We start from the raw sequence: 14707 nt of genomic DNA on the forward strand, positions 1-14707 counted from the left end.
TGCAATATTCGTTACTTAATATAATTAGACCACTGAAGCTCGTAGCTCGTCTTAAACCACAACCGCCCAACCCACTTTAAGACAACAATGGTCATTAATCAATGTAAAACATAATTCTCAAAAATCTCATTCCCGAAATAATTATTTAAATGACGGAACTATCTTAACAATTTCTGAGAAGCTCCATCTCAGATAAATATGTTCAAATCAGGCCATACAATGTGGACTAGCCCCGCTAGTTAAAATAATACTATCAAGCCATACAATGTGCCCCTCGAGAAAAATATATACTCTCATACTCCCAATACCATCACGTCGCGGTAACGGAGAGAGTACTGGGCTTTCGTGACATTGTCGGGATACCACATCGCCTCCCAGGTGGAAATGGCTTGTGTGCATTACTTGGGGGTAGCTACTGACACCATAAGGTGGAATATATATAAATGCTAGCATCATCATCATCTCACTGTATGGCCTCAATAACATCATCTCGTAAAATAAATTTCGGAACTCTCATCTCCAAATATATAAGTTGCCCATGTCTCGTTGATTTCAATAGAATTGCCGAGTTGATAGGGTTTTTTGCCTATACCTCGTTGATTCCAATGGTATAGATGAGTTGATAGGGCGTTGTCGAGAGGAATAAAGTGAACCAAAATAATATCAAATACTTAAACCTCAGCCAAGAACTCCCTTCACATGCTCATACGATAACCAACACACATAATTCATACTCTTTCCCAACAACTAACACCTCAATCACATTGCCAGAACTAATACAAATAACCCACAACATATCAATCATCAACAACATATGTAAATTAACCAATATTTAATCTAAAATAATGGTGGCTGCACCCAAACCTTGGTCAAGTTGCACCCAAACCTTGGTCAGGCTGCCTACGTACCATTTTAAAATGGATCAAGTCACTCGTAGTTCAACTAAATAATCAATAGAAATCATTATAGATAAATAAGATAATAACGTCATTAACACCGCAATCATTAGAATATAAATTCATGCATGCATTAATTTAAAATAAAAGTCCGCTGATGAATAAATTCTACCGGTAATTCTAATTCACTAAGACTAGTGTTCTAGAACGAAAACGGAAATAATCCAACGTGTGGATTCCACGATTTATAAACCGAAATCCGTATTTTTGGAAAATCCTAACGATCCTTAAATTTCATCAATTAGTTCTCATAATCTAACAATAAATTTCTTACACCGAAGGGGTTATTTTGAACCCCAAAACTCGGTCGGACAAAGCGACACGCGTCGCCGGCAGTGGCGGCACCAACACTGTTCTGGTGACGACCAATGGTTACCAAATTTCACCATCATAATCTAAACGACATTTTAACAACTTTCTAGTTCATAAAAAGTCCAAATCCAAGCCTAAGTAGTCAAATTTACATAAATATAAAATCGGCACTATTCACATACCCTAGAAATGGAAATTCTTGATTCGAGTACTTACACTTCGATTTGACTCAATTCCTTTTGTGGGAAGTTGGTATGACTGAGACAAGCAAAACCCCCTAAGAATCTCGAAGTATGGTGGGCGAAGGAGGAAGTTCTGTACAAAAAGAGGTTCGGTTGTTGCGAGGCTTCCCGACCTTCCTATAGCCTAACGGCGGCGATTCACGGCATGACACTGCCCCAGACTTGAAGAGGAGGGAACATGCTTTCAAACATGACTGGTGGCGCGCCAATCGGTAACCAGACGGTGGAGAAAGAGCGGTGGCGATTTTTCTGGGTTTTTCGGATGAACAGAAACCCGAGCTGATTTTTCCATTTTTTCTTCCCTTTTCTGATTTCTACCCCTTATTCATACTATTTTTTAAAATTGCCCCACTTCCTTTGTGATTCATAACTTTTTCATACGAACTCCGATTTGGGCGTGCTGCGTGTCTACAAACTCATATCGACGAACTCTATAACTTTCGTCAAGGAAGTTTTCACCAATACCACAAAGATTTAAAAATCAACCTTTGAGCTTACTAACCACTCAATTTACCGTCTTCTAAGTCGTAAAAAAATTGGAACGGCGGTAACACCTGTCATTTGGGTAGAAGTTAATTGACATATAGTGGTTGGTTCAGGATGTGACAATCTTGCCTTAATAGGAAGAGTGGATACCATATGAGAAATTTACCTAGTGACATTGACTGACATTGAGTATGAAACTAAGTAGCCATGACATTCTAGGCAGGAAAAACTATTACATGCTTAAATCCCTGATTTCTAGAACTCTTCGCCTTTAGTTCTTGTATTAGTAGCCCTCATAAGGTACTAGTTCATGAATTAGAGAGTCCACATTTGCCTTAGTCGGAAATGTGAATACCCTAAAGAACATTTGACTTAGTGGCCTTGATCGGTATTAAGTATGAGATTTGGTACTCATATACACACACACACACACACACACACATATATATATATATATATATATATATTTGCTTGAAATGTGTTCATTACATTGAAATTGCTAGATGAATCCCTAGTGCCCAAATCCCCCTCTCTTGTTTAGTTTCATTAATTTTTATTTATTTGTCTTTATTAGCTTTATTTAGTCTTTTCATCTAAACATTCAAATTCCCGAAACTTATCGACTCATTGTAAATAGTCATCACTAGGCTAAAGTTGTGATTAGGCTTTGGTGCGAACCGAGGCCGGGCATTACTAAGGTTTGGTGCCTAATAGCATTTTGTTTATTTTCTTTTCTTTTCCTTTATTTGCACTAGTGACTTTAGGTGCCGATTAACTTAAGATTATGGGTTAACCACTAATCCCCGAGGTACGATAATTTTTGGGCTTCCCTTACCAACGATACGTTCGCTTGCGTGATTTGTGTCCAACTCATTACCTTGACCACAAGCAAGCCCGTTACTGTTCTGTATAAAAACAGGCAATATATATAACTCCTATATCCAGCATTCCAGGTCTACTTCCTACACCCAATTATTATCAGTCTGCCCATGAAAAATACAGACACACACACAACAGAAGGTTGCAGAAAAATATTTTGAATTGGTGATACCAATGTAACCATATTGCCTCTTCAGAGTGATTCAACATCGTCCAGTTCCTACCAATTATTTTGTATATATCAAAGTCGATCAGGCACGCATTGACGCATATATCTCCATAATATGTTCTTCTGGTCATTTCCAATAAAAATATGTTCTTCTTTTGCTGGTAGTGAAATGACTTTTGATTCTATAGTATGTACTGTATTGTGAGTTCCCTTGCATGGTTTGGGGAAAAATGTACATCTAACACAGGTTATTGAGTACTGGATCGCCCATGGAATTTGAAATGTTTACATGAGGCAAGATATGCTACTGTAATCTACTTCTCTGTTTTTTTTCTTCTTTTTTTCCGAATGGAAGAAAATACTAGGCTTATCTATCATATGCTGCTGGTGCTACCATGTGAATCTCATATTTACATAATTAATATAAATACAATCATTTCATGTAAGCCTCATAGTGAGAACAAAAAGAAGGAACAGTTTCATCATCAGTATTGCAGAACCAAAAAAAAAAAAAGGCAGAGCAGATGTGTTTCGACTTTCGAGTCAAAAGAGTTGTATACATATTACTTTTGTATACACTCAATTCATTCATAACAAGTATGTATGTATCATCTCTTTTAAAATTGGATTCTGATGCATGATAGCTTTCTTGCCTAATAATGCTTCTATTAAACGCCGAAACAGGCACTCAACTGCTTCTAGAATATCTGGAATGCTCATCTCAAATTCCAGAATTGCGTTTTGCATATTCTCGACTTGCTTTGTGCAATCAAAGTTTCTTTAGCTTGTGAGTTGTGACTGCTAATGATCTTGATTGTACTGCAGAAACCACCTTCATGGTTCATTTCCACAACTTCATACCCTCACATGCTACTCTTTTGGAGTGCACCAGCTTGGAAAGTTATAGCCAAGGGCTTTACTTTGATCTCAAATTTGAATCAGCTATCTAGTAGAAAAATGAACGAACACAGTGGTGGTGAGTGGTGACTGCATCCATTCCTTTCAGACTGCTGACAACCAGTTGTCTGGTGGTTTTTGTTTGTGCATTTTCTTTCTGTAATTCTTCACATACTTCCTAGAAGCGAGGTACCTTCTTACCTCAGTCATGCATGAAGCTCATGTCATCTCCCTGTATTCTGCGCAAAATTGATCATAGTTCCTGTGTGTATTCCCTTGTTTGTACTAATATATACATTCTTAATGATACCACACACATGCAGTAGCCTCAGAAATTTGTCCAGCAGCTTACTGATCCATTTGCTACTGTATTCTTGAGCTAAAGCTTTCTTACTGAGTGGCAAAAGAAGAAACTTCCCAATGCAATCTTGCAAATCTCTGGACGCCACTGAGGTTCTGAATTACTGCTGATGATAATGAAGAGGTGATTTTCTGAAGCCTCAATCTGCACACATGCTCATAAATTCTGTAACAAATGGGTGTGATGCTGAAAGGCAAGCTGCTTGAACCTAGCATGATTACATGCGCAGCCATTTTAATTTCTTTTGTTGGAAGTGAATTCCTTGCTTGCAGGCAAGTGCTCAATGTGGAGTTCCTTCCTTCCCTTTTCCATCTGCTAATTATATATTACATGGTATTGAAGACAAGAGGAGTTCATCTTCCTCCAACTAAATGAATTTGAACATGAAATCAATCTGGATCCCAAAACTATGTTGACAATGTTTATGCATTGTCCCCCAACCGGCATGCCACCAATCCACCACCCAAGTGTATTATACTTCTGGTGTAGCATGAGTATCTTCAATAGGGTAACAGTATCATATGATTTAATGCAAAATTAACCATCAAATATTAAGGTCATGAGACTCATGACTCATGAGTGATATTGTACAGTTTGTATCTTCTGCACTATATTAAAAATCGTGCTTATAGCTCTTCTACACAGCATTCCAGCCATGCCTGTCTGCTTCCCTGGAAACGAATGCTGCATCACTCTGATTAGACTAATAATATTAGTTTGTAACAAAACGTTTACATTAATTTAACACAATCATGTGGTCTGTGTATTTCTGAATCATTCATCATTTTTTAAATCCAATCAAATCCCTACCAACTGGTTCTAAGTCATATGCATTTCCCATTGCTTCTGCTTGTATATATGCATTTTCCCATCTGCTACTTATTCTGTATATCTCACAAAGCATTTTAGACAACAACCTTACATAGATTAACAAGATGCCTATCAGCCGTGTGTGTTTGACTAGACAACTTGACGTACAGGTCTGAACAGATGCTCGGTTTCCAACAACAATGATGAAGATTATCTATAAGACAAGGTGATCAAAAATTAGCTGTGGATCTTGAACGATATATAGGTGTCTTGTACAGAAAAAGAAGAAGGTGTGAAACTAATGTTTTGGTTCATTTCTTGTAATACAAACGGTCAATGCCACTCGTGCTCTTGCAACACAAAATGGCTGGTAATCTGGAGAGTTGGTGATAAGGAAACAGGAGCAGGACATTGTTGAGAACTTAAGTTGGCTAAGATCCATGGTTTTCGCATCACCACGTTGTAATAAGCACTTAGTTAATGGCATTGCACAATCGCTGTCCAATAAATTAATTATGATGCATGATTAATGTTACACTATAATACCACACTGGTGAGATTATTCAGAAAAAATAAATCAGTTCTAATGAGTTGGCATGCTGGTGTGGCCAGAGACATTGCTAAACCATTTCTAGGGAATATTTTGATCTAAATCAAAACAACATTACCTCACACTGGTGATTGTTGTAGTAGATGAGATTCCTGTCCCCCTCCTCAACCAACACTATATATGAAGCAGATGCAGCAGGAAATAAACCATCAGTTTCAAATTTTACTCAAACTTAAATCATCTCATAAACCACAGAAAAGAAAATGTCTTACCACACTCGCTCAAACAGCGGCCCCTTAGGTCCACACCCCATCATTCAAGAGGTTGATGAACATTTGTGCAGATTGAGGTCTTCAGAAGCCACATCCACATCATCATCATCAATAAGCCACAAACTAAGTGCTCTCCAAGACTTGCATGAGTGTGTTGATAGGTTGGTTCAATTACCACTCACCCAACAAGCCTTGGCACAAGAGAAGCATCAGAAGTGGACTAATGAGCTATTAGATGGATCTCTTAGGCTCTTAGATATTTGTGGCATTGCCAAGGATTCACTGTTTCAAACCAAAGGATCCATTCAAGACCTTCAATCAATCATTCGACGGAGGCATGGAGATGAATCAGCAGTACTCACAAGCGAGGCTAGGAAATACTTAACCTCAAGGAAGATGGTGAAGAAAACAATCCGAAAGGCTTCGGCAAATCTTAAGGCAAACAGATCTACTTTTTCTTCGCTTGAAAACAACCAAAAAACCATCACTATTGCTAGCAAGCTTAGAGATGTTGAAGCAATCACTCTGACAGTGTTTGAATCAGTGCTCTCCTTCATTTATGGACCAAAGTCAAAGCCTAGCAGCTGGTCTTTCGTTTCCAGCATTGTGCATTCTAAGCGAATAGTTTGTGAAGAAGCAGAAGTAAATGAATTTGCAGAGGTGGATGCTGCTTTTAAGTCTCTAAAGAGTGTACATGTACAGAACCAGCTTAGCAATCTGGAGTCATGCATTGAAGACCAAGAAGAAGGACTCGAGTCCCTATTTAGGCAATTGATCAAAAATAGAGTCTCTCTTCTCAACATTCTCAACCACTAGATCTTAGCTCTCTTGGTCAATTCTGTACATGGAAATCAAATTACAAGTATACTACACCTGATATCAAATTGATATATTCTTTTGCCCAAATTATTAGCACTGCTCTTTCTCTCTTCGAAAGCATTCATAATCATGGTTCCTAAAATTATAGCTACACCCTAATGATCCTATGCATATTGTCTATCAGTGGGAAAATATATATATGTAATAACCCGAATTTTTTCGGAACTATTATCGAGTTGATTTCCAATTTATAAAGTTTGTGAAATGCATTTAAACGACTTTTGTTTGCTTAGCGAAGCGGTAAATCGAAAACGGAAACGTTATCGGAACGTTTATTTAGAAAAAAACATTACGTTCCGCGACTTGAATATCGACTTTTATTCCATCGCTCGATTGTGAAAACTTCCTTCACGAAAGTTGTAGAGCTCGTCGATACGAGTTTGTGGACGCATTATGCGTTCGAATCAGACGTCGAACGTGAAAGTTATTAACGTCGGAAGTTCGTTTCCGATTTTGGAAGTGAGTATAAATAGAATATTTTAGGGATTAGGGTTTCCATTTCTGGAAACTCTTCATCCGCCTCCCCTTTTCTCTCTCTTCCCGATCTCACCTCTCCCTCAAATCGCCTCCGGCGATCTCCTCAGCCGGAGCGACGTGGTCCTCACCGCCACACCCTACGGCCTCGCAAGGTCCTCCACAAGCGACCCCGAGCTCGCCGCGCCACGCCTCGCCGCCGTTAGCTTCCTCGAGACAACCCGAAGCTCAGAGGTTACGCCCGCCGCTCCACGCATCTTCGCTGGCGAAGCTAGGGCACGGGGACTAACTCGTTGTCGCTGCTTCTCCTCCTTGGAACCACCTGCGACCAATCGAGGCGCAGATCGTGCCACCGTCGCACTCTCGGCTCAACCTCCACCATCGCCTGGTTCTAGCTCCTCCGGCAACATCACGGTGGCTTCGAGTAACGATTGAGGTAAAGGATTGATTAATTGAGTGTGTGTGATTGAAATTTGTTGGTTTTTGAGTGATTTTGTGGAGATCGGAGATCGGAGAAGGAGGGTGGATTACCGCCACATTAAGCGGCGCATGTGGGAGCGTGAGGTGGTGTAGGGCAGCCTTGGGCCGTGCAGGGATGGAGGAGGAAGAAAAAGAGAGGATTTGGGCGGCGGTGGCGTGCTACGGGCCGGCCTTAGGCTCGGCGCGTGGGCCCCACGCGCTGCCACAGTGAGTGGCGCGTGAGCGCCACGTGCGGTCACCAGCGAGTGTCACATGTACCCCACGCGCCGCCACATGCAGCGGCGCGTGAACAGTGATTCGACAGTAAATTTGTAAAATTTATTTTTACAACGGTGAATGTAAAAAGGTGATTTACGTACTGTAAATGTAAATTTATTTTACGTACGGTAAATATAAATATAAATTACTTTCAGTAAAAGTAAAAAGTAATTTCAGAAGGGTAAATCAGTAATTAATATTTACTGAGACAGTATTTATATTTGAATAGTATTCGTACGTACAGAAATACGTAAACAATATGTATACGTACATGAATATGTAATTAATGTGTATTTGTACAGAAATACGGAAATAGTAAATACGTGAATATTAACTCCGTGAACAGTAATTTCGTAAAACCAGAAATTGCTTAACAGTAACTTATTATTACTGTTTCGGCATTCAAGGTTTACGTAACGATTCTAAATTATGTTCTTATCTTTTCAAGGTGATCGATAAATCAAGGAAATGAATTACTTTCAGGAATTGTGGAATTACGCTCAAGTTTATAAGGTGAGTAAAATATCACATATTTACGAATCTACCCCTACGGAGATTCAAGATTTTGCAGAGTTTTAAAGATTGAAATACGACATGTATATGATATAGTGGAATATATAGATATTTTTGTATAAATGGTAAATAGGTACATATATATATATATATAGTTTACTATATTATAGACTGTTATGATTTCGTTGTGAATATGTCATTTTGATGACGAGATTATATATTGAGCATGTTGATGCGATTTGTACAATATAATGAGATGATTATTGTACGTGGTTTTAACATTGAGATTTGTTAAAACGTTTTGTCTTCGGACGTGATTTTGTCTACGGACGTGAATTGTCTTCGGACATGATTTGTCTTCGGACGTGATTTTGTCTACAGACGTGAATTGTCTTCGGACGTGATTTGTCTTCAGACGTGATTTGTCTTCGGACGTGATTTTGTCTACGGATGTGATTTGTCTTCAGATGTGATTTGTCCTCGGACGTGATTTTGTCTACGGACGTGTGATGTCCTTGGACGTGTTTTGTCTTCGGACGTGATTTTGTCTACGGACGTGTTATGTCTTCGGACGAGTTTTGTCTTCGGACGTGTTTGGCATGTCGGAACCTAGCCTTTGGCCGGGCGAAAGTTACGATACAGTTAGAGCTCTAGTCTGTCTGCCGGAGTACTGCATGTGAGGTAACCGATGGGTTATCGGCTCATGAGTACTCATATTTTTGGACGTTGGGTAGCAGGAGGTTGCCCAATGTCGGCGGTGTACTACGTGAGGGATAACAGAGGTGTACCAGCGTTCATTAGTACCCGTATTATAAATGCATTTGGGTAAACAGAGGGGTTGCCCAATTTCTCATGAGCACTTTCATTTTCATATTTTGGACAACCAGATGGGCCGTCCATTGACTCATGAGTGCATTTATATTTGATGTTTTTGTGGATTTCCGTATATATTGATATGCAAGTTTTATTGTTGTTTTTACTCATACGAGCTGTAAAGCTTACCGGGTTTGTGTTTACAATCCCGGTGCACCAATTCGATGGTGTAGTGGATAACTCCGCAGGTGTGGATTAGCGGGAATTGACGGACCGCTCAGAGGACTTGAAGATATTTAGTTCCAGCTTGTGTGAGGATTTTGTGTGACTTTCTTGTGAGGTTTTTGTGAGGATTATACATTTCCATTTGTTATAATGTCGATTTATAATTTGGTTTGTAATAATCGGTTTGACTGAGTTGTATTTTGAACTCAGAGATGATCCGCTATGGCATTTAAAAGGATTTCGATTCATTGAGATTGTTTTAGTGTTTTTCATGACTTCGAAATTTGAGTTTCATGCTCGAAATTTTGGGATCGTGACAATATCCTACTAAGATAATGAAATTGATTAGTTAATTGCAATTCTGCAAAGCCAAGTCAGAGAGGTAAATCCCCACGTCGTACGGGATTTCTGAATACAATTACAGGGCCGAGGGGTAATTCATATGAACATCACAAAAAGTTTTGGTTATAAATATTCCAATTTCTTAAGGGAGAACATTAATCTATGATCAATGACTTACTGAAGTAGTCTCTATTCAGCTAATTTCAACAAAGTATCTTTTCAATCAAAATCTAAGCACTAACTACTATTTCAGGAAGTTACGTTTGAGGAGCCAATTTGGCTATAATTCCTATGAACATGACTAGCTACAAGCTATATATGTCCCGAAATCTACCAAGCAAATGGCAATGACCTTAACAGTTTCCAGGAGCATCACTGATAGGCAAATAACATATTACAAAAGTAGCACACAGTACATGGAATCATTTCAATGATCAGACTTAGAACCTCAACTGTAGTAGTATAGGTAAACAGGGATTTGCCCCAGATTAATAATGCTCTAATGAACTACCTAAAAATGTCACAACAACTAGCTAGGTTACTGTCCTTATACTTTACCGGCGGCCAGAAAAATAACGAAACCATTGGTCTAAGGTACTAAAATTATTAATTAAGTAATTAGGATTGGCACAAAGTTTTATCACTTTTATATATATATACTAGATCAACTTAGGAAAACATAAGTAAAATATGGGGATAATCAGAGAGCACAGAACAGAAACAACAACTGAAAATATAAGAAAACAATGAATCAACAGATTAAAAAGCCTTCTCTTCTCTTTGTTGGAAAAAAAAAAAAGGCCCGGCAGAAACTCGCATTACCATTACTTGCTCATAAAATTGTCCCTCAAAGAATCATATGGCACTATGGCAGGCTGAGATCTCCAACACTTCGAATTGAATTGATATTTTCTCTGGTTTTCTTTCTGTTGGGGAACAGGGTATATAAGATGAATTACAAATAATCAAATACATGTAAGAAAGATGGCTTAGATGCATGCATGGTTTACGCATCTCCACATATAAGTAAACAAAGAGTCAGTGACACTCGTGCAATTGCTGTCCAATATATTAATCACCATGAACGATTGGTACATTATGATACCACACGATGGTGGCATAATTCAGCAAATTAATCCAGCTCATGAGCTGGTATGCTTGTGCAGGAAGAGACAATGCAATAAGGATTAGCTATGGAACGTTTAGATCTAAATCGAAATCATGTTACCCAGCACTGATGATTGGAGTAGTTGAGGTTCCTTGTCCCCCTCGAAAATCAACATAAAGACATGTAGAAGGAAATAACTCATCAGTTTCAACTTTCAACTTTCAATTGTACATCCACTACAAAGACTTCTCATCTCAAATCACCAAAAGAAAATGGCTTACCACACTCGCTCTAACAGCTTCCCCTCCAGGCCACACCCCATCCTTCAAGAAGTTGATGAACATTTGTGCAGACTGAGGTCTGCCGAAGCCACATCCACATCTTCATCATCAATAAGCCACAAACTAAGTGGTCTCCAAGACCTTCATGAGTGTGTTGATAGGTTGCTTCAGTTGCCTCTCAATCAACAAGCCTTGGCACAAGAGCAACATCAGAAATGGGCAAACGAGCTATTAGATGGCTCTCTTCAGCTTTTGGATGTCTGCAGCGTTGCCAAGGATGCCCTTTCACAAACCAAGGAGTGCATACAAGACCTTCAATCAATCATTCGAAGAAGGCATGGAGATGAATCTGCAGTGCTCCCAAGCGAGGCTAGGAAATACTTAACCTCCAGGAAGACACTTAAAAAGGTACTCCACAAGGCTTTGGACAACTTGAAGGCAACAGCAAGCAGATCCGCTTTCTCTTCCATCCACAAGGAAGACGTCACCATTGTTAACAAGCTGAGAGAGGTTGAAGGATTCACTGCCTCAGCCTTTGAATCAGTGCTGTCCTTCATCTCTGGGCCAAAGTCCAAGCCTAGCAGCTGGTCTTTGGTTTCCAAGATAGTCCAATCAAAGAAAGTAGCTTGTGAGGAAGACACAAAAGTAAATGAATTCGCCGAGGTGGATGCTGCAGTAAAGTCACTGAAGAGTGCACACATCCAGCTTAACAATCTGGAGTCATGCATTCAAGACCAAGAAGAAGCACTTGACAGTCTATTTAGGCAATTAATCAAAACTAGAGTCTCTCTTCTGAATATCCTAAGCCATTAGATATTGGCTTCTAGATCAACTTTGTACATGATAGACATACATACATAATGAGATATACTTCTTTTGCTCATTTTATTTGAACATATCCCCTTTCACTTCAATTTTATTTGAACACTCACAAGATGCGAATGAATGAACTTCGAGTGAAAAGAATTTGAAAAATTAGTATGCCCTCAAAAAGAGAACTGTAAATTGTAAACGCTCAGTATTAACTGTGAATCTAGATGGTAGATTAGAGGATTTTTCATTATTCAGATTGAAACTATCACATGGAGTTTCTGCAAGCAAATATAAATAGACAAGGCTGTTAAGATTCTAAGTGTCTGAAGGAAGATAATCAATAAATCATAACAAATTATATATAAAGCAAAGGAGACATTATTTTCACATGCATTAACGTATTTAGCAAAAAACAGATGCTTCTTGTTTTCTGTTTGAGGGACAATTTCTGAAATAAGTTAAAGAATCAAAATGAAATATTCAGAAGGTTTCATAACACACTTACACTTCATATCAATTAACTATTTCATGAGAAGTGGCTTCATTTATGCCTTAATTATAGATTTGATAACTAAATCGCAGAGGCAATTTATCATAAAAAAAAATTAAATAAACAGGAGAGAAAATAATACAGATGGGTGAGTAACATACTTGTATTTTCTTGGAAATGAGAAAAATATGTATGTCATTCCACTAGTGCTTTGCTTAATTTAGCACAATATTTTTTTCAAAATATACAACATTGGATCATGTAGCATTCCAAATGTTTAGTTATACTGGTGCCAGAGATGGGGAACACTACAAAATCATACTCAGATAACAATTTGAAAGAAAGTGAATTGTCTTACCTTTTAGAATCGGAGAGGGGTGGGAGGAGGACTTGTTTCTCCCCATCAGACATTTGTAAAATATGGAGATGCTGAATGCCGAAGGTAAATCAGTAGCAGTATATCATATTCGAAAGAGGGCCTTGCTTCTGCAACACACTCAAAATGACATCAAGTTAATTTCCAGTTTATCCCAGGAAAATGACTATACACAGATTCTATATTTTATTAAGACTGACTAATTAATGGAAATAAAAATGGGAGACTCAGATCCTAAACTAGCTCATGTAATCATAAACATACTTGTTTCTGGTTTTCATTCTGTTGGGAAACAGCCTACCTAAAATTAATAACTAAAACTTACATAAGATGCATGATTGTCGCCTCACCACACTAGAAAACACAGGCTTAGTGCAGCTCGTGCCATTGCTGTCCAACAAGTTGACTATGATTATATACATTAGGAGCTTAAATGCAAAATTAAGCAGGTGATGAGTTGGTTTGCTGGTGAATCAAGAGACATCTGCCTAGGGAACATTTAAATTTAAAAGAAATCATGTTACCTCACTGATGATTGTGGTGAATGAGATTCCATGTTCCCGTCTAAACCAAGCCTATATATTAAGCAGCTACAGCCTACAGATGGACAGCAACTCATCATTCTAAGCTGTACATTAACTGCATCTATAAACTCTTCTACTCTTTCTTCCAAATCACAAAGAGAAATGGCTTTCCACACTCGATCTAACAGCTTCCCCTCAAGGCCACACCCCATCCTTCAAGAAGTTGATGAACACTTGTGCAGACTGAGGTCTTCTGAAGCCACATCCACATCTTCATCATCAATAAGCCACAAACTAAGTGGTCTCCAAGACCTTCATGAGTGTGTCGATAGGTTGCTTCAATTGCCCCTCCACCAAGCCTTAGCACAAGAGCAACATCAGAAATGGGCTAATGAGCTATTAGATGGCTCTCTTCAGCTTTTGGATGTTTGCAGCGTTGCCAAGGATGCCCTTTCACAAACCAAGGAGTGCATACAAGACCTTCAATCAATCATTCGAAGAAGGCATGGAGATGAATCTGCAGTGCTCACAAGCGAGGCTAGGAAATACTTAACCTCCAGGAAGACAGTTAGAAAGGTACTCCACAAGGCTTTGGACAACCTGAAGGCATGCTCTTCCTTCAACAAGGAAGAAGTCACCATTGTTTGCAAGCTAAGAGAGGTTGCAGCAGTCACTGTCTCTGTATTTGAATCAGTTCTGTCCTTCATCTCTGGGCCATCCAAGCCTAGCAGCTGGTCATTGGTTTCCAAGATAGTACAGTTAAAGAAAGTAGCTTGTGAGGAAGAAGCAAAAGTAAACGAATTCGCAGAGGTGGATGCTGCACTAAAGTCACTCAAGAGTGCACACAATCAGCTTAACAATCTGGAGTCATGCATTCAAGACCAAGAAGAAGGACTTGAAACCCTGTTTAGGCAATTGCTCAAAACTAGAGTCTCCCTTCTCAACATCCTAAACCACTAGACATTAGATCTTAGATCAATTTTGTACATGAAAGATATACATAAATGTCAAATTAATATACACATTGAGATACACTCATTTTTTGCTTCAATTGCCAGTTTTGCCACTACTCTTTTGTTCTTATTTATGTAAAAACATAATAGTTCATTCTCAAAAAAAAAAATGCAAAAACAGAATAGTTCAGGTTGCCATGTTTGATTGTTGAGTACGATCTACCAGTTCTAATATAAACTGAGA

The 14707-nt window shown here is 38.7% G+C and overlaps 3 protein-coding genes across 3 annotated transcripts; all 3 read left to right on the forward strand.

The window, feature by feature from the left end:
* Positions 1-5925: 5925 nt before the first annotated feature.
* On the forward strand, positions 5926-6750 carry LOC126784034 (uncharacterized). The gene has a single exon (XM_050509540.1). The coding sequence runs from the start codon at positions 5926-5928 to the stop codon at positions 6748-6750; it is 825 nt and encodes a 274-aa protein (XP_050365497.1).
* A 4446-nt stretch (positions 6751-11196) lies between these two features.
* Positions 11197-13065, forward strand: LOC126782706 (uncharacterized). Its single transcript, XM_050508004.1, has one exon. The coding sequence runs from the start codon at positions 11299-11301 to the stop codon at positions 12118-12120; it is 822 nt and encodes a 273-aa protein (XP_050363961.1). The 5' UTR covers positions 11197-11298; the 3' UTR covers positions 12121-13065.
* Positions 13066-13516: 451 nt separating this feature from the next.
* On the forward strand, positions 13517-14470 carry LOC126782703 (uncharacterized). The gene has a single exon (XM_050508001.1). The coding sequence runs from the start codon at positions 13541-13543 to the stop codon at positions 14468-14470; it is 930 nt and encodes a 309-aa protein (XP_050363958.1). The 5' UTR covers positions 13517-13540.
* The last annotated feature ends 237 nt before the right edge of the window (positions 14471-14707 follow it).

The sequence above is a fragment of the Argentina anserina genome, chromosome 2, assembly GCF_933775445.1.
Source record: "Argentina anserina chromosome 2, drPotAnse1.1, whole genome shotgun sequence".
In the NCBI taxonomy this organism is placed as follows: domain Eukaryota; kingdom Viridiplantae; phylum Streptophyta; class Magnoliopsida; order Rosales; family Rosaceae; genus Argentina; species Argentina anserina.

Bases quoted from the DNA above. Each gene is read 5' to 3' on its own strand.
- LOC126784034 (XM_050509540.1), top strand. From the start codon at position 5,926: ATGTCTTACCACACTCGCTCAAACAGCGGCCCCTTAGGTCCACACCCC.
- LOC126782706 (XM_050508004.1), top strand. From the start codon at position 11,299: ATGGCTTACCACACTCGCTCTAACAGCTTCCCCTCCAGGCCACACCCC.
- LOC126782703 (XM_050508001.1), top strand. From the start codon at position 13,541: ATGTTCCCGTCTAAACCAAGCCTATATATTAAGCAGCTACAGCCTACA.